This window comes from Miscanthus floridulus, chromosome 9 (genome assembly GCF_019320115.1).
Source record: "Miscanthus floridulus cultivar M001 chromosome 9, ASM1932011v1, whole genome shotgun sequence".
NCBI lineage: Eukaryota > Viridiplantae > Streptophyta > Magnoliopsida > Poales > Poaceae > Miscanthus > Miscanthus floridulus.
In genome coordinates this window covers 115,959,133-115,984,849 of record NC_089588.1, presented here as the reverse complement: position 1 = coordinate 115,984,849, position 25,717 = coordinate 115,959,133, and the positions used below count along the sequence as shown (strand labels likewise).

Genomic DNA, 25,717 nt, shown 5'->3' with positions numbered 1-25,717 from the left:
CTCCCTACTAATCAACTCTAGACAGCTACGGCGGCCGGAGCATTAGTGCCTGATCGAGCAGGGCAGATAATGATGCTCTGCTGGTTAGGTCTTATTGGTTTTTATTGCTCCGTATTTTTGTTTTGTGGCACCACGCTATTGTCTCTATATTTTTGTTATTATTTTGGATGATATTATTATTGCACACTCTTGCTTGTCCCAGGGGCACATCGAGCAGGTACATCTCCTCCTCCTCCCCTGCTCTTGCTCTGCTCCCCTGGAGCTTTAGCTTGCTCCCCTGCTCTGGGCGCTGATTTTGGGTGCTGGGGGCTCTCAGGTGGAGGCGTCCATGAACCAAGTCGCCGCGAACCAGATGTGCCTCTACGATCTACCCTCCAAGCTACTCTGCCGCGTGATCAACGTCGAGCTCAAAGTTCCCTCCTCTTCCCGCTGTGTTTTTTTTACCCGTGGCGGCGGCGGCAGTGTGGTGGTGGCGGTGGGCGTGGTGGCGGCGGCGGCGGTGGGTTTTTTTTTATATTTTTCGATAAGTCTTTGCCGAGTGTCAGTTTTAGCACTCGGCAAAATCTTTGCCGAGTGCTCGACAAAAAACACTCGGCAAAGAAATGTTTGTCGACTCTGTGTACGCTGAGTGCCGTTTGCCGAGTGTTCTGGAAGTGTAAGCCTCAAGATTGTCCGACAATAGGCAGGGATGGCGCGACAAGTGGCTGGTAGGCCTGCGATGGAAGACAGTGTGGTTTAGTTGGCACTTTGGGCCTTGATTAGTTGGGCCTAGGAAAGGCGGTGGCAGGGCATGTATATAAGCCCATGTAACTGAGTGTTTGCGATCATCGATTAACTGAATCCCAAACTGAAACTCTGAACCTGTTGTTCGTCTCAACTGCCCCACTGCTGTTCTTGCTTCTGCCCCAAATTCCCTGCTAATCTCTACCCCGAATTCTCTTCAATTCCAGTTATCCGTCTCGTTCTGATCCGGAACGTGACAAAGACGAGGCCTGAAGGAGACCACTACAATCCCTTCGTGCTCGACGGAGGAAGACGCGTCGGCTACCACCGCTGCTGAACCGACAAGCTACTCAAGGTCCAAAGGAGTACGACGAGCATCCAGTGGAGATTCGACAAGGTGCAGCCCCCGGAGTCGCACGCGGACGTGGGGCTCTTTAGGGTGACCGGCGTGTTCCCGTCCGTCTCCAAGAACGGCAAGAAGCTAGCCTTCGTGGACAACGAATTCAAGGCCGTGTGGCTCGCCGACAGTAGAGGCGGCCTCCGCGTGGTGTACAAGGTGAGGACGTCCAAGAGCGTCTTCTCCACGTCGTGGAACCAGAACGACGACCTGGACAAGCTCTATGCCTGCGAAGGGCCGGCCTTCTCCATCGACAAGCCGGTGCAGATCATGAGGAAACCCAACGTGTCCAGGGAGGACTACGAGAACCTGGAGACCTTCCCGCTCACCGACGAGGTGTAAAACTACGCCTTCCCGTCCCCAACGCCGAGGGCACCAAGCTCGTGTTCCGGTCCAGCAGGAACAGGGTGCCGGGAGGGGAGAGGCAGCACAAGAACCTCTACATCATAGACGCAGAGAAGGGAGAGGCCGCCGGCGTGGTGCCGCTCACCGACGGAGCGTGGACCGACACCCACTGCAGCTGGTCGCCAGGGAGGGCTGCGACTGGATCGTCTTCTCCGCCTCCGGCAGGCCAGAGGCAGACGTTGTCAAGGGCAAGGACCCAGGCTACTTCGCCGTGTACCTGGTGAACGCGAAAGACATCAAGAAGGGCCATGTGCCTGTGCCCGTGCGGGTGATCCACAGCGCACGCACCATCGCCGGGCACGTGAACCACCCCGTGCTCAGCCCGGACATGGCGAGCATCGTCTTCACCGCCGACCTCGCCGCGGTCTCCGCTGACCCCATCACCTTGCCGCACTTCACGCACTCGGTCAGGCCCTACGGCGACATCTTCTCCGTCCACCTCCGTGACACCACGGACATGGCCAAAAAGAAGGACATCCAGGAGTTCCACCGCATCACGCACAGCCGCTACTAGTACTCCACGCCGACGTGGACCGGTAGCGCCAACGACGAGGACCCCAACGCCAAGTGGAAGATGCTGGAGAGCTTGCCCAACTTCACGCCGTGGTGCCTGTACACAAACTTTCCTCGGACGGTTCCACGCCGGTAACTTCAATTCCCTTCTTCTCAACCCTTATCCTGTTTTGGTCCAATCACCGTCGGCAACGACGGTATGCTGCATGTGACTTGTAACACCCTAAAAATTTCAATTTTGAAAATAGTTAAAATCCTTTAATTTTGAATATTTGTGCACATAAAATATAAAAAAGAAAATTTTTCATTATATTAATATTCATCATAAGGTTTAGAAACATTTTTGGTGCATTCATGCCTCTGCATTGGATTTATTATATTGTGTGGTTTTGACAAAAATTCAAAATAAATTCAAATGCTTTTGAAATGAGTTTGAAAAGTGCTTTGGAACAAAAGAAAAGAAAAAGAGAATTGGAAAATAAAAGAGTTTAAAAAAATTTGTAAAGTTTATTTTTGAAAACCTACGAAGAGTTCTTATCCTATTTTTGAATCCAAAGTATATTTGAAATAATATTTGAATTCAATTAGTTTCATATTTGAATTTGGTTTTGGAATAAGAAAAGAAAATAGAAAAGGAAAAGAAATAAAGAAAACCCTCCTCTCTTCTCTTATGGTCAAGCCGGCCCCTCCCCCTCTCTCTCTCGGCCCAGCTCAGTCCGGCCAGCTCTCCACTCCCTTGCCGCTCCCGCGTGGGCCAGCAACCTCTGCAGCTCACTCTCCCTCTCTCCCCGCTGGCAGGCCCAACCAAGTGGCCCAGCAGACACCGCGCGTGGACGCCGCGTTGCCTTCCTTCTCTCTCTGGCTGACGCCCGATAGGTGAGCCTGCCTTGTCAGTCGTGTCTCCTACCTCTTGTCCTCACTGCAGACTCTGCTCCGTTTTGGAGTCTACCACGCACCCGTCTCCTCGGATTAGCATGTGTTCCACGACCATCGCCCCCTTACATACTGAGGCCTGCACCGCACCGCCTCCCCCAAACCCTAGAGCAAGCTCCGTCTCACCATGAGTTAGTCGCAGCAGCTGCAACCCTAGCTTACCGCCACCGAGCTCATCTCGTCGTCTCGCAGCTTCGCCGCCGCCCCAAGCCACTCCCCGTTCTTCGATATGAGGTAAGAAGGCCTCCAGGTGCCTTAGCTCGCTCTCTCTCGCTCTATTCTGCCGCAACGCCGCCGTCACCATTTTGCCGAAGAACTGAGCCGCCTCCTCGAGCCTCAGCTCACCCCTGCTTGCTCGCTGCCATCTCTGAACCCATAGCCGAGTCCGCCATTCCCTCCTCTATCTCCCTGTGCCATCCGTATAGCCAACAGCCGCCGGAATCACTGATTCGCTGAACTCCGACAAGCTTTTCTTGTCGTCGGCGATGGCAGCCGCCGCACTGACTTTCCCCTCCGGCTGGTATTCACTCTCTCTCTCCCTCTTTATAATCTTGGCCATCTAGTCTCAATCCAACGGCTCAGATCAGCCCGTACCTCTTTGCCTTGGCACTTTTGCTAAACCCCCCTCAGATCTTTAATTATAGAACCCGCCATCCTTGCTTTTATTCTCAAGAGTCCATGTCTTTCTTCAAAATAGTATCCACAATCCTTGGCCGGTTTCAAATCGGATTTTATTTATTTGAAATTTGAAAATTAAGTTCTATCTATTTACAAATTTGCCACTACCATCATTAGGCCATATGTTCTCCGTTTTAACTCTGTTTTGACCCGTTTAAGTTGTGTTAGCCGGTAGCAACGTAATCTACGTGTTAGTGGCATTGTTTAAAATGTTCAAAGCTTTTTAATAAAATAATAATTTGATTAATCTATATATAGTTACTTTTTCAATTAAAAGTAACTTAGGGTTTCCACCTCTGTCTTTTGTAAACAAAATAAGATTAATCTTATGTTGGTTTCCTAATACAAATCTAATTTGGCTTAGTACAATTTAGGTACTTCTCTAAAATATCTTATATATGTTTTATATAATCATTAAAATAAATAAAGCTTATAGTTTCTTTTTAAAGCAAATCTATCGGTAGTTGTATCTTATTCACCGTAGCTCTGATTAGCGTGCTTTTCATGTCTGTGTGTTTGTAGCGACATGTAGAACATCTTTAAAACATTTTTACCTTATGATTGGTGTACTATTCTAATATAGCTGTGTATGTTTGTTCGGATGCTTGTGTGGTGCTTTTGTGATCATGTCCAGTCGGTGAGTTTTACGTGATGATCAAGAAGCAATTCTTTGGAGGTTACGAATCAAAAGAAGAAGGATCTAAGTTTAAGGCAAGTATAGTATGGGATCTACCTTATTACCTATTCACTTTAATATCACTTAATTCATATTGCATGTATCTACCTTGTTGCCACTAAGGATATCCTAGCTATTTGATATCTTGTACCTTACACCATGGGTGATTTGCATTGGGTAGTATTATGCTAGTGCTCATGATAAATAACCATGATCTTGTAACTTGACTAATGGTATATTGAATAAACATTTAAAAGTTGTTTTTTAGCAACATGGAATCAAGAGGGCTAGAGCATTGGGTTTTTATAGTGCTCCAGTTTCCCTCCCTAAGGACTTATTTGTAAGTGATCATCCGGGACTTATAGTACAACCATGAGGGCTACATGGCTCTGGCTTTAGTCAAGTATGAGGACCTTTTCTAGCTTGTTAGAGTTTACCTTTATGGCGCACAAGGGGCTTGATGAGACGGGTATAAAACAACCTCTATTCCTATGAGTATAGCTGTGAAGGTATTGTGCCATTCGAAAGTGGGGTTCCTACATCTACTTGCCACCGAAACCTAGTGGCCCTAACTTGTTAGATAAACCTTTGAAAGACTTTATAGTGAACCCTGCTGACCTTCCTTGGAAGTGGATCAAGAGGTTGGCCGCCTCGGGCGAAAGGGTAAATCACGACTCATGGGTAAAGTTGTACAACCTCTGCAGAGTGTAAAACTGGTATATCAGCCGTGCTCATAGTCACGAGCGGCCTTTGACTCCTTACTCAATAGATGATGAACATTGATGATACTGATGATAAAAATGCTCACTTAAGATTATTGTTTTTGCTATACATTATTCTTGTTTACATGATTATGTGGTTATCTGGGGGCTATTGCTGAACTTATTGCTCCTCAATGGTTAAAAGATGACTCACTAAAAGCTAATCACAGTAAACCAATGTTAGCCTTTTGAGCTTCATAACCTCATGTTATATTGCTGAGTACGACATGTGCTTACGCTTGCTTACGCTTGCTTTATTCTTTCCAATTCTTGGATAAAAATCCTGGATAGGTACCAGATTGCTATAGTCTGGAGGAGTTAGGCTTCTGATCAACCAATCAGTTGTCCCTGTGAATTTGGAGTCTTCGCCTAAAGATCGGAGTTGTCATTCCGCTGTTTGCTATCTAAGGTTATATCTTTTAAACTAAGTACGTTATGTATTTAAGCATTGTCTTTTGATATTTCCTTCATTTGTAATTAAATGTGAGATTTGACTTCCCACTACTGGAAACAGGGCCTTTGCCGAGTGCAAACTACTTTGCCGAGTGTCAAAATCAGACACTCGGCAAAGACCTTATTTGCCGAGTGCCGCACTCGACAAAGAATTCTTTGCCGAGTGTCGGGCACTCGATAAAAAAAGGGCACTCGACAAAGGACTTCTTTGCCGAGTGCCAGGCTCTTGGCAAAAGCGCGGCACTCGGCATAGGCTGCCCCGCGTAACGGTGTTCGGCCACGTCCTTCTTTGCCGAGTGCCTGCTGTTAGGCACTCGACAAAGATTTTTTTTTTGAAAATACTTTGCCGAGTGCCCCTGATAGGGCGCTCGGCAAAGATTCCATATTTTTTTTGAAATGTCTTTGCCGAGTGCCTAACAGCTTCGACATTCGGCATAGGGAGGAATTAAAAAAATTACATTTTTTAAATACCTTTGTCGAGTGCCCCTGTGAAGGCACTCAGCAAAGAGGAAATTTCTAACAAAAAATTTCAAAAAACCTCTTTGCCAAGCGCCTTATTCTTGGCACTTGGCAAAGACCCCCTTTGCCGAGTGCCATGCCCCGGCGCTTGGCAAAGTTTTTTTTGTTTTTGGCCTCCAAATTTTTTGTGCAGCCCTTTTAAAGTACCAGGAACTCCTCATTAGAAGTAGTGGTAGTAGTAGTAGTAGAACTAGTGGTAGTCGTAGTAGCAATAGTGGTAGTAGTAGTAGTAGTAGTAGAACTAGTGGTAGTAGTAGTAGCAATAGTGGAAGTAGTAGTAGAAGTAGTGGTACTACTTAGATATATTCTTCTACATAGATTGATATCCAAACTACATGGCTTCTCTTGAGACATATGTGCTTGTCGGCCATCGTGCCATTGTTTTTTTACAGGTTTTGGAAACCTCACCGTGTAGGGGAGGTTCTATCGATTTTTTTAAAATGACAGTATTTTGTTCCATTTTTGTAGAGAAGAGCTCGTCGGAGCCGAGTCGGAGTTCCCATCGCCGTGCCGGTCTGCCTGCACTGCGTCGCCTCGCCACTACACCGACCCGCCATGGCCCCGCTAGCCTGACTCCACCGCCACCCTAGGTATAACCCCTCTTTCCGTATCATGGTCGTAGATCGCGTAACCTTGTTTGGCATCTCCTGGTCGAAAGAGATACGATTGGAGGTATGCAGATCTTTGCATATCTATGACCATATCAGTTTTGGATTGTCCACGTTTTTTGGATAGCCCGCGGATGTGTATATGGGTTAGTTTCCATGGTCTGCTCCGGTCCGAGATAGAGTTTCGGCATCACCTCCCTGTTGTTCTCCAGATACACACTCTTCTTTGGCAGGATGTGTATCTGGAGAACAGCAGGGAGGTGCTGCCAAAATTCTATCTCGGATAGGAGTAGAGCATGGAAACTAACCTCATCTACGCATCCGCGGGTGGGATTAGGACCTATCCTCACCAATTAGACAGTAGGAACACCATGTAGATGCAATTGATGGTTATATTACTCGCTGATACATATGTTAGAGGATGGATGACAGTTAGTGGATGTACATGGGCTAGAGAAGTCAGAGTGATTACACCACGGAATGGATGAACAAGACCGATGCTTTCTTGAACAGTGCATTTGGCAAGGCTGCTAAAGGACGTTGCCTAGTTTTGTGTCCCTGCAACAAATGTGGAAACAGGAGAAGGAAAAATAAGGTGGAAATGGGTAAACATCTTGTGAAGAATGGATTTACATCGGACTACACCCGGTGGGTCCACCATGGTGAAGCCCATCGTTTGAGAGAGGAGGTGGTGAGACCACGGGTGGAGGCTTTTGATGCTGATGCCGGGGTAGCAGACATGTTAGATGACTTTCACCAAGGACATTTCGATGAGGGACGTGAGAAGGAGGAGATGGAGGCAGCCGCACAAGCGTTCTACGACATGATGGACTCAGCACAGAAACCCCTTCACAATCGGTCAATGATGTCTCAACTGGATGCCATTGGACGCTTAATGGGGTTGAAGTCTGAGCTAAACTTGAGTCGAGAAGGCTTCGATAAGATGTTGGCCGTGATTGGCACCCTGCTTTCGGAGGGCCACATTCTGCCAAAGAGCATGTACGAGTCACAGAAACTCCTTTGTGCACTTAAGATGCCATATGAGCAGATACATGCTTGTCCGAAGGGGTGCGTCCTATTTAGGAAAGAACACGAGCATGCAAAGTTCTGTCCAAAGTGTAAATCCTCTAGGTACCTAGAGGTAGACTCTGATGATGGCCAGAAGAGGCAACTTACGATCCCCGTGAAAATCCTACGGCACCTTCTGTTCCTATCGAGGATCCAATGGCTATACATGACCGAGGAATCCGCAAAATAGATGACATGGCACAAAAATGGCAAACGATACAATCCTGACAAGATGGTACATCCATCCGATGGTGAAGCTTGGATCCGCTTTAATGACAAACATCATGACAAAGCAGATGAGGCTCATAATGTACATGTTGCGCTGGCAACAGATGGGTTCAATCCTTATGGAATGATGGCTGCCCCATACACATGTTGGCCCGTCTTCGTTATCCCCCTTAATCTCCCCCCCCCCCCCCGTGTCTCCTTTCAATGACATAACATATTCTTGTCGTTGATAATTCCTTGACACCCTGGGAGTAATATGGGTGTGTTCATGGAGCCTGTGTTGGATGAATTGGTCCACGCTTGGGACGAAGGGGTATGGACATATGATCGAGCTACAAAGACAACCTTCAAAATGCACGTTTGGTACAACTACTCCCTACATGACTTCCTGGCGTATGGGATATTCTGTGCCTGGTGTGTTCACGGGAAGTTCCCATGCCCAATATGCAAGAAAGGTGTGAGGTTTATTTGGTTGCGAAGGGTGGCAAGTATTCGTCGTTTGACAGACATCGTCAATTCCTACCTCTTGACCATCCATTCTGACAAGACATCAAGAACTTTACGAAAGGTGTCAAAGTGACAAACCCTGCACCGCGGATGATGACTGGTGCCGAGGTTCATGCTCAGATAGATGCTCTCGTGCCCAATGAAGAAGGTGGTTTTGTGGGATATGGTGAGCAACATATGTGGACTCATATCTCGGGCATGACGAGGCTCCCCTATTTCGATGACCTTCTTCTGCCACATAACATTGATGTAATGCACACTGAAAAGAATGTCGCCGAGGCACTTTGGGAAACACTCATGGACACTAAAATGTCTATGGACAACCCTAAGGCTAGAGTGGACCTGGCAACGTTGTGCGATAGACCAAATCAAGAGATGCAGCCTCCTAGTCGTGGCAAGACCTGGAGTAGGCCTAAGGCCGATTTCGCCTTGAAAAAGGACCAAAGGAGGGAAGTACTTGAATGGATCTAGAAGCTAATGTTCCCTAATGGGTATGCAGCGAATCTAAAGAGGGGAGTGAATTTAGGCACTCTGCGAGTCAATGGGGTGAAGAGTCATGACTACCACATCTGGATTGAGTGGCTTCTTCCGGCGATGGTTCGAGGCTATGTCCTAGAGCATGTCTGACAAGTGCTGGTAGAGTTGAGGTACTTATTCCGCTAGCTTTGTGCCAAGGAGCTCTCTCGGACCGTCATTGATGACTTGGAAAAAGCGGTACCCGTGTTGCTCTGTAAGTTGGAGAAGATCTTTCCACCCGACTACTTCTTGCTGATGCAGCATTTGATTGTGCACCTCCCGTATGAGGCACGGATGGGGGGGCGTGCAGGACCGTTGGTGCTATCCAATCGAGAGATGTCTAAAGACTCTTCACAAAAAAATGTAGAAATAAAGTCAAAATTGAGGCTTCCATTGCAGAGGCATACATTCTAGAGGAGGTGTCAAACTTCATAAAGAAATACTACACTGAGAACCTTCCTAGCATTTATAATCCACCCCTCGTTACAATGCTGATGAAAATGAATCGAACCTCAGCCTTTTCCAAGGGAAACTTGGAAGCGCAAGTGCATCGACCACTAAGCAATTGAAAAATGAAGAGTGGAGCAGTATCATGCTATATGTGTTGACCAACCTTGTCGAGGTGCAGCCGTTCATTGGGTAAGTTCTGAATGAACTTGTTTCATTTCGCCGTATGTCCTTGTTTCTTCGTCCAACCCCCTTGTTTCTCGTTGGTACAGGGAATTTCTTCGTCAATCCTGGCATGGATCAAGGCAACCTACCCCGCAAGAAAATGATACCCTTCTTTCACAGGGTGCGGGACCAGAGAGCCCCAATTTCATTTATTGGTTCAAACAGAAAGCCCAAACTGATGCGCCTATAAGTGACGAGCTGAGACAGGTTGCAAACGGTTGTGCCGTTAGGGTCAAGTCATTTACCGGTTATGACATGAATGGATATTGTTTTCACACAGCAAGCTACAAGCAGAGTCGGCCCAATCGAAAAACCACAAACAGCGAAGTTGTTACGCCCGACACTGATGGACTCGACTATTATGAAAGAATTGAAGAAATCTATGAACTATCATTCTATGGTTCCAAACCTCTTACTCCTGTCATATTCAAATGTCACTGGTTTCATCCTGGAGTAATGAGATGGACCCCTAGGCTTAGGCTAGTCGAGATTCGATAGGATTCTGTCTATCTAGGAAAAGATGTCTACGTTGTGGCTCAACAGGCCATCCAGGTTTATTATACGTCATACGCGTGCAAAGATGCCGAGCATCTTAAGGGTTGGTCTATTGTGCATAAGGTATCGCCACACGGTAAACTACCCTGTCCCAAATGATGAAGATTACAACTTCAACCCAAACACATATGAAGGAGAGTTCTATCAAGAAGAGGGGCCACAAGGGAGGTTTGACATAGACTTAACCGAAGAGAAAGGAATGAAAGTAGACAATGAAAGGGATGATGACGAGTATGAGGACGCTGGAGATGAGGTGCGAAATCTGAAGGACATACAAATGCTTGAGCGATTACGTTTAGGCAATGACAATGAAGACAACATTCCTCCTTCGGATAGTGTTGATGAGTTGGACAATGTTGATAGTGATAACGAGACCTATGATCCAGCTAATCTCAATCATGAAGATTATTTCTAATACATGTAATACTATGTTTTTTGTAATTACGTTTTGTTTATTTTTGCATATATTTCTAATACATGTATTACTATGTTTTTTGTAATTATGTTTTGTTCATTTTTGCACCTATTTCTAATTACGTATTGTTTTTCTTTTTTATTGCATGTGATTGAACAAAGATGACGGGCGACCATCATATGTTCGTGACCTCAATTTACCAAAGACCACGCCGGCTGCAGGAGGAGGCGGAGGGGGCGGCGGAGGGATCAGACAGGAGGAGGAGGAGGAGGACCGCCAGCCATAGGAGGGGGTCGTCTCCTCCCACGCCGCGTGAGGAGGAGCTGGAGGAGGACTTGAGCACTTATTATTATATATGTGATATATATTGTGATGGATGTGATATGTGTGGATGGATGTGTGGATGGATCAGATATATATGTGATGGATGAGATATATATGTGATATATGTTTGTATGAATTTATTTGTCATGATGGAATGTAAAAAAAATTAAAAATTACCGTTTTGGGTCACTTTGCTGAGTGTTGCACTCGGCAAAGGACCCTGTTGTCGAGTGCCGTGGTCACAGCACTCGGCAAAGCTGGAAAAATGGGCACTCGGAAAACCATTTTTCCAGCTTTGCCGATTGCCATGACCATGGTACTCGACAAAGATTTTTTTTTTAAAAAAAATTCAAACTTTGCCGAGCGCCGGCCAGGGGGCACTCGGCAAAAAAATTTTAGGAAAAAAATAAAACATCTTAGCCAAGGGCAGGATAGAGGGCACTCGGCAAAAAAAAATTTTAAAAAAAATAAAAAATCTTTGTCGAGTGCCTGCAGGGTTGGCACTCGGCAAAGCGACCGTCAACGGGGCCGGCGTCATGACGGTCGCTTTTCTTTGCCGAGTGCCCCTGGGGCTCTCGGCAAAGCCTTTACCGAGTGCCCGATAAAAGACACCCAGCAAAGAGGGCTTTGCTTTGCATAGGGCAATTTGGACTTTGCCGAGTGCCTCAGGCACTCGGCAAAGAACTTGAATCCAGTAGTGTCCTGGGCTCATATATGATGTGTATCTGGTTTTGTTCTTAAAACCAGGTGCTACATGACTCACAGGCCTCCACAGCTATTGCCACAAATCGCTCCCCTCTTTTTCTTAACAACATTCTTGTGTCTCCTTCATTTGTTAAGAATCTCATCTCTGTTCGTTCTCTTACGCGAGACAACAATGTGACTGTCGAGTTTGACCCGTTTGGTTTTCCATCAAGGACACACTGACACAAATGATGCTCCTACAATGTAACAGTACCGGCGATCTGTATCCTTTGGCACCATCATCGCCGGAGGCTCTCCTCACTACTGCGCCCACCGTCGACCTCTACACCTCCGATTCGGACATCCAGGACGGAAATCTCTCCATCACACCCTACATCACCTTGACTTCAGCTGCTCCAAGTCTTCTGGTCACGTTTGTCAGTCTTGTCGGTTTGGGAAGCATGCCAGGCTTCCATTTTCTTCTTCGAATTCCATGAGCTATGTTCGCTTCTAGATTGTACATGCCGATGTTTGGACATCTCTCGTGTCTAGCTGTTCTGGTTTTAAGTATTATCTTGTCTTAATCGATAATCTCACTCACTATGTTTGGACTTTCCCTTTGCGATGTAGGTCTGATGTTCTTGCTTGTTTACTATCTTTCCATGCATATGTTCAGACATAGTTTCAACTCCCTCTGATTTTACTCAAAACCGACAATGGAAAGGAGTTCAATAATCATGCTCTCCGCACTCACCTTGCTGCTCATGGCATTGCCCTTCGTCTCTCATGTCCTTACACTTCTTCTCAGAATGGAAAAGCCGCGCGTATAATTCGGACTTTGAATTGTTGGAACCGGTGGTGACCACCGAGTTCACGATCTTGGAGCTGGCTTACAGCCGGCCCGGCTCGTTACCACGAGCCTGCGCTCCCACAGGTCCCAGGTCCAATGGAGCTACAACATATAAGGCCTTTGGGCCTTACTCAACCCAAAAGACTAGCTTTATAGGCGGGGGCTTCTTTCGCCTTATATGTTGTGCTCCCCCACCATCGCTACACGATGTGGGACTAAACCCCAACAATCTCCCCCTTAGTCACACATCGGGGTGTCCCCGCCATATGTGTGACGCTCGATATTTTTTATTGTGTTTAGCTTTTCTAACCATAGGCTCATGATACCAATTGTTGAAACCGGTGGTGACCACCGAGTTTACGATCTTAGAACTGGCTTACAGCCGGCCCAGCTCGTTACCACGAGCCTGCGCTCCCATATGTCCTAGGTCCATCGGAGCTGACAACATATAAGGCCTTGGGCCTTCCTAACCCAAAAGACTAGTCTCATAGGTGAGGGTTCTCCCGCCTTATATGTTGTGCTCCCCCACTATCGCTACACGATGTGGGACTAAACCCCAACATAGCGATGGTGGGGGAGCACAACATATAAGGCAAAAGAAGCCCCCACCTATAAGGCTAGTCTTTTGAGTTGAGTAAGGCCCAAAGGCCTTATATGTTGTAGCTCCGGTGGACCTGGGACCTGTGGGAGCGCAGGCTCGTGGTAACGAGCCAGGCCGGCTGCAAGCCAGCTCCAAGATCGAGAACTCGGTGGTCACCACCAGTTCCAACAATTGGTAACAGAGCCGGTACCCAAGGTCTAAAAAAAGCTAAACCCAATAAAAAATCTCGAGCGTCACATATGGCGGGGGCATCCCGATGTGTGACTAAGGGAGAGATTGTTAGGGTTTAGTCCCACATTGTGTAGCGATGGTGGGGGAGCACAACATATAAGGCGGGAGAACCCTCATCTACAAGGCTAGTCTTTTGGGTTGGGAAGGCCCAAGGCCTTATATGTTGTCAGCTCCGGTGGACCTGGAACCTATGGGAGCGCAGGCTCGTGGTAACGAGCCGGGCCGGCTGTAAGCCAGGTCCAAGATCGTGAACTCGGTGGTCACCACCGGTTCCAACATGAATAACTGCATTCGCAGTCCTCTTCTTCATGCCGGCATGCCACCTTCTTTTTGGGTGGAAGCTCTATCCACGACCACCCACCTTCTCAACAGTCGACCCTGCCACGCCAGTGGCAAGCTTACTCCCTTTCAGCTTCTGCTTCATGCTCCACCCAGCTACGACCATCTTTGCGTGTTTGGCTTTCTCTGCTTTCCAAACCAGGCCACCACCACGCCGAACAAGCTGAGTGCTCGATCCACTGCTTGTGTTCTTCTTGGGTATTCGTCAGATCATCGAGGCTATCGATGCTTTGATCTTGCTACCCGGCGCATCCTTACTTCGCGTCATGTCGTTTTCGATGAACATCAGTTCCCCTTTCACGCTGAACGGGCGACTCCTTCTCCTTGGGTTGCTGTTCCCGATCCGGCAACAGACATGGTCGTTCTTCAGCAACCAGCTCCGACCTCAATTCCGCCACACGCCCCCTAGCTGGTCCTTCGGGTCCTTCCACCTCTATTCCTCCACCCTCCCCACCTTCACACCAGCCCTTGCCTTCACCCGTCCTACGGGAGTGCTGTGCCCGCGGTCGTCACGTCTTCTCCGCTGTCCGCAGCATCCAACCCGCCATCGCTCGGCGTCTCTCCCTCTGTGCCTGCACATCCGATGATCACTCGTGCACGGGCTGGTGTGTACAAGCCTAATCCCAGATATGTGCTCGCCACAGACTCGGCAACCTCTCCAGCTAGTCCAGTCTCTCCCCTTCAATCCTCCGTTCGCGTGGCTCTGCGCGATCCCAACTAGTATGCTGCGATGGAACATGAATTCAGCGCGCTTCAGGCCAATCGTACCTGGAGGCTGGTTGATCGCCCGCCTGGTGCCAACATCATCTCTGGGAAATGGGTTTTCAAGCACTAGTTGAACCCGGATGGTAACCTCGAGCGGTATAAAGCTCGGTGGGTCGTTCACGGCTTTACCCAGCGTGCCGGCGTCGACTTCGGTGAAACCTTCACGCCGGTCGTTAAGCCGGCCACAATTCAAACCGTGCTCACCATTGCTGCTTCCCATCAATGGCCCACGCGACAACTCAATGTCTCCAACGGTTTTCTTCAAGGGCATCTATAGGAATACGTCTTCTGTCAGCAGCCCACTAGGTTTGCCGATGCTTCCCGACCCGACGCCGTCTGTCTTCTCGACAAATCCCTCTACGGCCTCCATTAAGCCCCGCGAGCGTGGTTTGATCGCTTCGCCAAGTTCGCCATCAGCATCGACTTTTCCCCCACGCGCTCCGACTTGTCCCTCTTTGTCCTTCGTCATGGCGGCGAGCTTGCGTATCTTCTGCTATACGTGGATGACATGGTGCCCACCGGGTACAGCCAGGACTTGCTGCAAGCCTGCAGCACATCGTCGTGCCGAGTTTGCCGTCAAGGATCTCAGCAAACTACGGTTCTTCCTCGGCATCGAAGTCAAACGTACGGTTGCTGGATTCTTCCTTTCCCAGCAACGGTATGCGGAAGATATTCTGGACCGCGCCGGCAGGCATGGTGAACTGCAAGCCAGCGAGCACACCCATCGACACCAAAGGCAAACTTTCCTCGGACGGTCCCAAGGTCGACGACGCCAAACAGTACAGGAGCCTGGCCGGCGCGCTGCAGTACCTAACTATAACGCGCCCGGACCTGGCTTTTGGGTGCAACAGGCACGATCCGCGCGGACCGCATCAGGCTGTACTGAAACGCAATTTGCAGTACGTTCGCGGGACGATCAGCATGGGTCTGTGTCTCCGCAACAGCTCGATCTCACCGTCCCGGCGTACTCCGACGCCGACTGGGCTGGCAGCCCCGACTCACAGCGTTCGACGTCCGGCATCTGCATCTTTCTGGGGGACGCCCTGGTGTCGTTGTCCTCCAAGCGGCAGCCACGGTCTCTCGATCGAGCGCTGAGGCTGAGTATCGCGCCGTCGCCGACGCCGCTGCTGAGTGCATATGGTTGCGGCACCTACTTGATGAGCTCTAGTGCTGCGTCACCAAGGCCACCGTCACCTATTGCGACGATGTCTCCACTGTGTATTTGTCCGCCAATCGAGTGCTTCACAAATGCACCAAGCACATAGAGCTGGGACATTCATTTTGTTCGAGAGCGTGTCCAGCTCGGTGATCTTCGCGTCCTCCATGTTCCCACCGGTGAACAGTACGTCGTCATGACGAAGGGCCTTCCTACCCTAATGTTCCAGGAGTTCCGCTCCGGTCTGTGCGTCGTCCCAATGACCCAACAGACTGCGGGGGGTGTTGAAGCAATGCGTTCTGCTGGCCACATCTGCGGTTGGTCAGCGCCCTCACGTCGTGTTCGTACGGTGACCGCACGCGTCGCCTACGTTTTGTAACTGTGCGCTCCGCGCACACGGTTTTGTACTCGGTATAAATATTATTCAGAGAGCAATACAAACAGTCGTTGGCTCCTATTCTTGTCTTCTACGAGAACGAGGGCTGGCACATGAGCGGACACCTCACCATCCAAAAGCACTGCTCCTCACCATTCAAAAGCACTGCTGCTGATGCATGACAACAGCTTGAGGCAGCACTTGTCCGGTTTGTTTGGCTGATAACAAAGTATTATTGATGATTTGTTGTGAGCAAAAAAATATTATTCGTTGGCTGAAAAAGTACGGCTTATAAGCCAAGCAAATATGACAACTATAAGTTTCGTTTCGGTTTCCTCAGAGGCACTTGTGTGTCACCATGACGCTCCTTGCTCCAGCGCTCCAAACCATCAATAATCATCATGTTCGTTTGGACTTGTTTGGCTTATAATCGTATTTTTTCAGTCAACGAACAGTATTTTTCTCTCATACCAAATCAGCCAATAGTACTTTCAGCCATGGCTTATCAGCCAAACAAGCCCAAACGAGGAGGGTGAATAAGCTTTTGTTTCATTTCCGTTTGTGGTTATTTTGAATTATTTTTCATAATGACGGACGTGGGTAATTTAGATGCAGAATTAGCGATTACTTTATGTATTTTTTTATAATAACGGAGTTGGATAATTTTTTTGTAAACAATAATAAATCCAATGGCTATTGCTGGTAATGATGATTAGAGTCTAACAAATTAAATGCCAGATTTTTCTGACAACTATGAGAATTTTTAGGATTTATCAATTTTTCCTAGCACATCTGTTAGAGTTTTTAATTAGTAATAGTAAGATAAGATAGAAAAGGGCGGATATACTTATTTAAGCTTTCACAGTTTCCCAATCAAATTAAAGTTTTAAAATCTTCATGGATATTTTCAAAGTATTTACGACTACCGACATCACTACCAGTAGCCTGTCAATGCAAGAAAGAGACGCACACGGCTGTTCCGCTTTGTCTGTGTCCAGATATTATCGACTGGAAACAACACAGTGCGAAAAGTACACTCTTCTGGCGTGGCCGATTGCGACGACGTGTAGCGACTGGCGTCGGATCGATGAGACGGGCAAATGGACACTGTATCTGTATCAGGGGCGAGTAGGCGACAAGATCGCTGCCAGATTTTACCAAAGATTGGATCGTCGTGCGGTGCCTGTTTGCTCTCATAAAGCACCGAATCACTGAAGCAGCTAGCTAGCATACTTGCGTAAACTGGGAGGTGAGACGCGCGCACGGAGACGTACGGAGGGAGAGGGCCATGGCGGCCGCCGGCGGGAATAGCAGGGGTGAGCGGTGGAGCCTGGCGGGCGCGACGGCGCTCGTCACCGGCGGTAGCAAGGGGATCGGTCACGCCATCGTGGAGGAGCTGGCTGGCTTCGGTGTGCGGGTGCACACGTGCTCGCGCAGCGCGGCAGATCTGGAGGCGTGCCGCCGGCGGTGGTCCGAGAAGGGCCTGCACGTCACCGTCTCCGCCTGCGACCTCGCCGTGCGCGCCGACCGGGAGAGGCTCATGGAGACTGTCAAGGCCACCTTCGACGGCAAGCTCGACATTCTGGTAAGCAGAAACCTACTGTCCTATCCCGTACATGCGCATGCTATCCATGTCCATTCGACGACGGCAGATCACACGTCAATAAGTCATACTGAGCGTCCATGCATGATGCACCTCCTCTCATTCCTGTTCTTTTTAATGCATCCTTTCCTGTAGGGGATTTAGCTCCTTCAGTTCCTCAAAAAAAAAAAAAAAAAAAAAGGGTAAAGTACACTTTACAACCCTCAACTTGCGCCAAAGTTCGATTTTCAACCTTCAACTCTGAAACCGGTCAAGAAACACCCTCCAACTATCAAAACCGGACGAATTTGGCCCTCGGCCGGTTTCAAAAGCGGTTTTCTATTTTTGGGAGGCGCCGAAATTTTAAATTATTTTTTTTGAGCATCTTAACTTCCTCAAATAAAAAAACTCAAAACTACAAAGTTGTAGATCTCATTGAGGTCTACAATTTACATATAAAAATTATCTTCATCCGACATCGTATCGAAGGGTTTTCTATTTTTTGAAATTTGAGTCTCATCACGCGACAAAATAGAAAACCCTTCAATACGATGTCGGATCATGCATTGAGTCTAAAAACTGTTTTGTCGCGTGATGAGACTCAAATTTCAAAAAATAGAAAACCCTTCAATACGATGTCGGATGAAGATCATTTTTATATGTAAATTGTAGACCTCGATGAGATCTACAACTTTATAGTTTTAATTTGTTTCATTTGAGGACAGTAAGATGCTCGAAAAAATAATATAAAATTTCAGCACCATATTTTGTCCCGTGATGAGACTCAAATTTCAAAAAATAGAAAACCCTTCGATACGATGTCGGATGAAGATAATTTTTATATGTAAATTGTAGATCTCAATGAGATCTACAACTTTGTAGTTTTGAGTTTTTTCATTTGAGGACGTTAAGATGCTCAAAAAAATAATTTAAAATTTCGGCGCCTCCCGAAAATAGAAAACCGCTTTTGAAACCGGCCGAGGACCAAATTCGTCCGGTTTTGATAGTTGAAGGGTGTTTCTTGACCGGTTTCATAGTTGAAGGTTGAAAATCGAACTTTGGTGCAAGTTGAGGGTTGTAAAGTGTACTTTACCCAAAAAAAAAAGAAGATGTTGCTATATTCCAGGCGCCTGAGATTTGCAGTTCTTTAAGGCGACGCATCTCAGCCCTTGGATCCGAAACGGACGGTCCAGATTAGCCCCTATTCATCTTCTTCCTCCAGGCTCCAGCAGCTCTCACCCCCGCCACAGCAGAAGTCACCTCCGCAGCCGCCCACCGACCCGCCGCGGTAGGGTCTTATCGGAGCTCTGCTGCTGCTGCCGCGGTCGCGGAGCTCCGCTGTGGTAGACTCCCTCTGCTCCTTCCTAGCTCTTGCCGTCGCTTTCTTCTTCAACTCCGACGAACGGTCAGGACTCCCCAGCCCCTACCTAGCTGTCCACTGTGGCTATGGCCCCAAACTTCCCGGGCGCCGACCCCACCGGCTAGCCCTGTCTATCTCCTGGGCCTCTCGTTTTAGTGCGTGTTTAGTTCATGAATTTTGAAAATTTTGTTTTTATTTAATAATTAGTGCTCAATCATGGACTAATTAGGCTCAAAACGTTCATCTCGTAATTTTCAACTAAATCATGTAATTAGTTTTTTTCATCTATATTTAATGCTCCATACACATATCGTAAAATTCGATGTACTATAACACTTTTTGGAATCTTTTAGAAACTAAACAAGCACTTACTAAGGGCACCGAAGCTGGGAGAGAAAAGATAAGCTCGTCGGGATATTTGCAAAGTATTTATGACTACCGACAGCACTACTAAGGAAGAGACGCACACAGCTGTTCCGCTTTGTCTGTGTCTAGAAGTTATGGACCAAATGAACGGTTGGAAACAACTGTGCGAAATGTACACTCTTCTGGCGTGGGCAATTTCCACGACGTGCAGCGACTGGCGTCGAATAGGATGACACGGACAGATGGACACTGCGTCTGTATCAGAATTCAGAGGCTCGTAGGCGACAAGCTCGCTACCAGACTTTTCGTGTGGTGTCTGTTTGCTCACAAAGCACCGAATTACTGAAGAAGCAGCCAGCTAGCATACTTGCGTACACTGGTAGGTGAGACACGCGCACGGAGACGTAGTACGGAGGGAGAGGGCTATGGCGGCCGGCAGTGGGATTCACAGGGGCGAGCGGTGGAGCCTGGCGGGCGCGATGGCGCTGGTCACCGGCGGCAGCAAGGGGATCGGGCACGCCATGGTGGAGGAGCTGGCTGCGTTCGGTGTGCGCGTGCACACGTGCTCGCGCAGCGCGGCTGACCTGGAGGCGTGCCGCCGGCGGTGGTCCGAGATGGGGCTGGACGTCACGGTCACTGCCTGCGACCTCGCCGTGCGCGCCGACCGGGAGAGGCTCATGGAGACTGTCAAGGCCACCTTCGACGGCAAGCTCGACATTCTGGTAAGCTGAAACCTGGGTGTGTTTAGTTCCACCAAATTCTCAACTTTGACACTATGTAAAAAGAAGATTCATCGTTACATCAAACTTACGGTACATATATGGAGTACTAAATGTTGACGAAATCAAAAACTAATGGCACAGTTTGGTTGTACTTTACGAGACGAATATTTTGAGCCTAATTAGTCAACGATTGACAATTAGTACCAAATAAAAACAAAAAGACATAGTGAATCAGCCGCCGCCGAATCGGGCCAGCTAAATGAGGGCCTACTGTCCTATCCCGTACATGCTATCCATGTCCATTCGACGACGGCAGATCACACGTCAATAAGGCCCGTTTAGTTCCCCAAAAACCCAAAAAATTTTGCGTAGTACCCGTCACATCAAATCTTGTGGCACATGCATGGAGTACTAAATATAGACGGAAAAAAAAAACTAATTGCACAGTTGGATGTGAAATCGCGAGACGAAACTTTCGAACCTAATTAGTCCATAAGTAGACACTAATTACTAAATACAAACGAAAGTGCTACAGTACCCAAAACCCAAAAATTTTCGGATCTAAACGGGGCCTAAGTCATACTGAACGTCCATGCATGATGCACCTCCTCTCATTCCTGTTCTTTTTAATGCATCCTTTCCTGTAGGGGATTTAGCTCCTTCAGTTCCTCAAAAAAAAAAGAAGATGTTGCTATATTCCAGGCGCCTGAGATTTGCATTTCTTTAAGGCGACGCATCTCAGCCCTTGGATCCGAAACGGACGGTCCAGATTAGCCCCTATTCATCTTCTTCCTCCAGGCTCCAGCAGCTCTTACCCCCGCCACCGCAGAAGTCACCTCCGCAGCCGCCCACCGCCCCGCCGCGGTAGGGTCTTATCGGAGCTCTGCTGCTGCGGCCGCGGTCGCAGAGCTCCGGCGAGACCCTACCACACCTGTGGTAGACTCCCTCTTCTCCTCCCCAGCTCCTGCCGCCGCTTTCTTCTCCAACTCCGGCGAACGGCCATGATCCCCCAGCCCCTACCAAGCTGGCCGCCTCCACCGTGGCTAGGGCCCCAAACTGCCCGGGCGCCGACCCCACCGCCTGGCCTGTCTATCTCCCCGGGGCCCCTCGTTTTACTAAGGTCACCGATGTTGGGAGAGAGAGAAGATAAGCTCGCCGGAGTTGGGGCGAGAGAGGAGAAGCTCGCCGGAGTTGGGGCGAGATCCAGAGGAGGAGGAGGAGGGCCTACCTCGCCGCCGCCGCCGCCGCGTGGGGAGAGAAGGTGATGCGTGTGCATGCGCGTGGGGAAGGGGCGCGAGCACCAACGGCTAAACAACCAGCACATCTCAGTCGACTGAGATGTAGAAAGAGTGGAAAAAAAAAACTAGCGCAAAAAAAGGGTTTTTAGAGATGGGTGTTGAGCGTTTTTAAAGGCCTGCTACCGAGCCCAACTGCAGTCCGCATGTGGACCAGTGCCACGCTGCCACAGATCGATCTCACTGGAGCCATCGATGGCGTCAAGCTTGAGGACAGAAAAGCCGAACCAGAGCCGAAACACAGGTTTCTCCACTATGCTCTGTGCCCGTGGCTCGGCAGCTTGGAGTGAGAGAGGGTTGCCACCGTGTTGAGTCGGGAGAGAAACGGCGAGAGAGAGCTAAGTGTGTGCTTATATATGCATGTTCAGTTTTAGGCCTCGTGAGCCTCAGGCTCATTTAGTGAGACAAACCTCTTAAGAAGTGCCTCTGTTAATGGATTTTTGACTTGCGTTAGCTTTAAAAATGAGTCGACCGCCTCTGAAAATTATTGGTTATCTTTAGAGACTACCTTACCTTTTTGTCTACCTCTGTTAACGAAACATCTTGTCTATCAAAATCATTTTTGTAGTAGTGATATATACATGCTTGCACGTACACAGGTGAACAATGCGGCGCAGTTGTTCCCGAAACCGGTGGCGCAGTGCACGGCGGAAGACTTCTCACGTTGCATGGCGATCAACCTGGAGTCGTGCTTCCACCTTTGCCAGCTCGCGCATCCTCTCCTCCTTAATGCCTCCCTCGCTGGCGGCGGAAGCGTCGTCAATGTCTCCTCCATTGGAAGTTTGCTGGCCTACCCCGACGTCACCCTCTATGGCACTGCCAAAGGTATAGGCCTTTATAATTTTCCAAATTCACAAGACTTTTCAGATATTCTGATTTCAGAATACAATTCTAAGCATAACTTCCAATGTTTTAAAGTAAATAATTATTCATTTTTATTGTTTTTATAACGTCTGACAAAGTGTTGTATTAGAAGAAATAAATTAATTAAGATTGTTTGTCAAGATGATGGAAAAAATTGTCCAACTACTTGCCAAGACAAGTACAAGTGGGAATTGTTCTGTTCGAATTTTGAATTTGACATTCCATTTTCCTTGTTAAACTGATTGGTATACGGCACAACACAGAAACAACTGGAAAATTCGAAAGTATTTAAATCACACACACGTGTATTTTCAATTTGCTGCCAAATATTTTGAATTTTTTATGATGCGTTCTGGAGAAAAGTCCCTGCAGCTGATGAACGAATAACGGAACTACTGTATATTTGCTGAATAATCTTACAATGCAACTTGACACGGCCATATTTTGAACCCAACCCAAAACAAACGGAATTTCATATGAAGTTGCTTTCATAAGCACGTGCATTCCACACGTGTATTTTCACTAGTTTAATTGTAAATCTCGCAAATTTTAAGTATTCTAAGGGTACATACACTCGAGGAAAATATGTATTCAGGACCGTACAAAAATCATATATACGTACAGCAAATATGTACTCAGTGACTTGTCAATCGTTGCATTTGCTTGAAAGGTCACCGTGCGCAGCACGGGCGAGGCCACATAGGCTGACCGGCTGAGCCAGAAGGCCGAATTTTTTATTTTTAGCCCCTTTTTTGAAAAAATTTCACAAATATGCTCCTGAAGGTAAGATTTCAAAATCTAGATCCTTAGCTCGGCGCCATCGTTGCTGGCGCCGAGCTTACACTCCTCGGCGCCATCGTTGCTGGCGCCGAGGTCTTGGGCTCGACGCAGACGTGGCGTTGACTTGGCAGGCAGCTCGGTGTCGTAGATCCTGCGTCGAGCTTGGCGCCGAGCTTGGTGCCAGGATCTATGGCACCGAGGTGGTGTTTTAACCCCGCCTCTAACCTTTCTGCCCAAGCCTTCTTCCTCTTCTTTATCCTCCCTCTCGGGGTTTTTCTCTCCTCACTTTGCCCTACCTCACGAATCGACATATTGGACCTTGGAAATTTTGATTTGATCTGTAGATCTTCGAGAGCAAGGTATCCTCGCTCCCATCCTAGTTTTTTTTCGCATCGATTCAGTATATATTAGTCGGATTTTTCAACCTAAGAATTGTCATTAATTAGGGTTTCATGCAATTTTTAATATTTGTATTATAGACTGTAGGATGCCAAGGCGTGGAAAAGCTAGCAAACCAAGATAACCGCAGCGCATGTTGTTATGTTGTGGGTTCATTGTTGTGCATCAAATGGAAAACCCTAGGTTTAGGGTTTAATGTTAATTGCTTTCGGTTCTTAGAACGAAATTGGTTGTATTGTAGTTGTGGCCGGATGGCCGGAAATGCCTTCGACCCATTGCCTCTGCCTAGTGGTGTTCCAGTGCCCATGTGCTTTTGCGGCGATCCTTGCAAGGTAGACAAGTCCGATGAAGAGGACACGTATAAGCAGAGGTATTGGATGTGTTCCAATTTTGCGTTTGAGCCTACACTTCGTCAGCGCCGCATTAACAAGATGGTGAGGAATTGATGTTTGTATCATATGACATCTTGCATGTTTTTTTTGTTTTGTAACAATTGCATTTTTTGCAGACCCCTCCACCGCTCTATGATTTTGAGCAGTGGATCGACACTGAGATCAAGCCTGAAGACAAGGAATGAATGCAGAAACTGTTGCGATGGGAGGCAGAGGACAAGGAGATGATGGAGAAGAGACACAGAGAGGAGGCTGCAAAAAAAGGAGCACAAGGAAGAAGAGGAAAGGAGGCGTGTTGCTGCGTACAGGGAGGAGAGGGAGAAGAAGCTTGAGCATGCACGCCGAGCGAAAGCAGCGATGGAGGGGAATCCCGATGCCCTAAGGAAGGAAAAGTAGCCTCGTTGCACTCAGTAGTCTCCATGACTTGCTAGTTCTATGGTTTATTCATGAACAATGTTGTCTACTATCGGCACATACTTCTAGTATTATTGTGTTGTTTAATGTGGCATAGTATTGGACTTTTCATTATGTGGTTATTTTCATTATTTGTGGTCAAAATATTCAGCTTAATATTGTGGACATAGTAAAATGTGATCACGTGCTGCAAACAAAACCTAATGAAGTAGGGCATTATATAATTCAACACACAAAACACATGAAATGGCTTGTGAGAACATGTACCGAACTAGGGTACAGAGTTCCTTCGACTAAACCTAACATGCCTTAGGTAATTAAACCAAACAATAAACACATAGATGTGCCATGTAAATAAGATAAAGTCGTCCTAGTAGTGTGTCCACATAGCAAATTGTGTTGCACCTTCTCCACAGTAGCCTCCCATTGTTGGTGGTGGTGGTGGCGGGGGTGACGGCGGAGGCCCCTTGTTCTTGTGGTTAGGGCAGGTGCAATATGGATCATTGTAGAGTGCCTCCTGTGAATCGGCACCATTATTGTTGTCGTCCTGTTCGTCGTTCTTGTAACCGCTGCTAACTTCTCTTTCTAGATCGGAGATACGGTCCTGCAGCTAGTAGATGTACTCCGCATGTGGATAAATTGGTCGAGGATCAACCCACCTAGTGAACCCATAGTTTTCTTCGGCCAAGTAAGACTGCAATAAATATGTCATGTGAATTGTATAGAAGAGGAACATATTGAAGAAACAAATAGTAATAGCAATTACCCATGCTCGCGGGCATTTGAAGAAACGACGACCTCCATCTATTCCCTTGGTGAACATCTGCACTAGGCAGTTCTCACCATGCATGCATTTTGGCCACTCTTCTTTCCATTCATCGTATCCTCTCAGTGGTGCCTCTTTGGTGAAATCACTTTTGCTCTCAACTGGGAACCTCTCATAAAGAGCTTCCTCAAAGAAATCGGGACCAAGAGAACCCTCCCACACAATGGTAGTTCCCTTTCCCTTTCCTCTCCCTTTAGACGACCCTCCAGACATTGGTACTGCAATGAAAGAAAATACTAGTTTCAATGTGTTGGGAAGTAAGTAGCAATGCATCCAACATTGCGTATATATATATACAGAGGCAGGTTTAGTTGCCATTTCAATGTATTTTAACTGGTCATAAGAAGCCTAATTAGTTTCACTGAAGAGCCTATTTCAATGGACACTGAAAAGCCTAGATTCGTTTCCTGAAAAGTCTATTCGTCGTTGACATGATAAATCACTGAAAAGCCTAGATGCTATAGGTGTACTATGTAAGTGAAGTGATATATCGCTGCTGTCATCGTACTCCTCGTCCTTGTAACTAAAAGGTCTATTTTCATTGTCTGAAAAGCCTAGATTCGTTCACTGTTATTGAAAAGCCTAGATGATATAGGTGTACTATGTAAGTGAAGTGATAAATCGCTGCTGTCATCGTACTCCTCGTCCTTGTAACTGAAAAGTCTATTTTCATTGTCTGAAAAGCCTAAATTCGTTCACTGTTACTGAAAAGACTAGATTCATCTGCAAAGCGTCTGTACGATATGATTGGACTATACACATTC

The 25,717-nt window shown here is 47.5% G+C and overlaps 2 protein-coding genes and 1 pseudogene across 4 annotated transcripts; all 3 read left to right on the top strand.

Moving 5' to 3' along the window:
- Positions 1–328: 328 nt before the first annotated feature.
- Positions 329–2,174, top strand: LOC136480660 (uncharacterized; annotated as a pseudogene).
- A 14,918-nt stretch (positions 2,175–17,092) lies between these two features.
- On the top strand, positions 17,093–19,314 carry LOC136484165 (tropinone reductase 1-like). The gene is made up of 2 exons (XM_066481369.1): positions 17,093–17,538; positions 19,249–19,314. The coding sequence occupies exons 1-2, from the start codon at positions 17,242–17,244 to the stop codon at positions 19,297–19,299; spliced, it is 348 nt and encodes a 115-aa protein (XP_066337466.1). The 5' UTR covers positions 17,093–17,241; the 3' UTR covers positions 19,300–19,314.
- A 71-nt stretch (positions 19,315–19,385) lies between these two features.
- LOC136484164 (noroxomaritidine/norcraugsodine reductase-like) lies at positions 19,386–24,202 on the top strand. 3 transcript variants are annotated; one of them, XR_010765776.1, is made up of 4 exons: positions 19,388–19,983; positions 21,878–22,103; positions 23,563–23,755; positions 23,830–24,202. XR_010765776.1 is itself a non-coding variant. In XM_066481368.1 (3 exons), exons 1-3 carry the CDS (start codon positions 19,687–19,689, stop codon positions 23,847–23,849), a joined length of 543 nt encoding a protein of 180 aa, XP_066337465.1. In that variant the 5' UTR covers positions 19,393–19,686; the 3' UTR covers positions 23,850–23,864. The 3 variants fall into 3 exon arrangements, 2 of the variants coding, with proteins under 2 accessions (XP_066337464.1, XP_066337465.1); XM_066481368.1 differs by lacking the exon at positions 23,563–23,755 and having other exon boundaries at positions 19,393–19,983; positions 23,830–23,864; XM_066481367.1 differs by lacking the exons at positions 23,563–23,755; positions 23,830–24,202 and having other exon boundaries at positions 19,386–19,983; positions 21,878–22,243.
- The last annotated feature ends 1,515 nt before the right edge of the window (positions 24,203–25,717 follow it).

What these genes read in the sequence shown, in the direction of transcription:
- LOC136484165 (XM_066481369.1), top strand. Translation starts at nt 17,242, where the DNA reads ATGGCGGCCGCCGGCGGGAATAGCAGGGGTGAGCGGTGGAGCCTGGCG. An exon ending in ACGGCAAGCTCGACATTCTG is followed by an intron (nt 17,539 to 19,248) that starts GTAAGCAGAAAC and finishes GGAATCTTTTAG; the next exon opens with AAACTAAACAAGCACTTACT.
- LOC136484164 (XM_066481367.1), top strand. Translation starts at nt 19,687, where the DNA reads ATGGCGGCCGGCAGTGGGATTCACAGGGGCGAGCGGTGGAGCCTGGCG. An exon ending in ACGGCAAGCTCGACATTCTG is followed by an intron (nt 19,984 to 21,877) that starts GTAAGCTGAAAC and finishes GCACGTACACAG; the next exon opens with GTGAACAATGCGGCGCAGTT.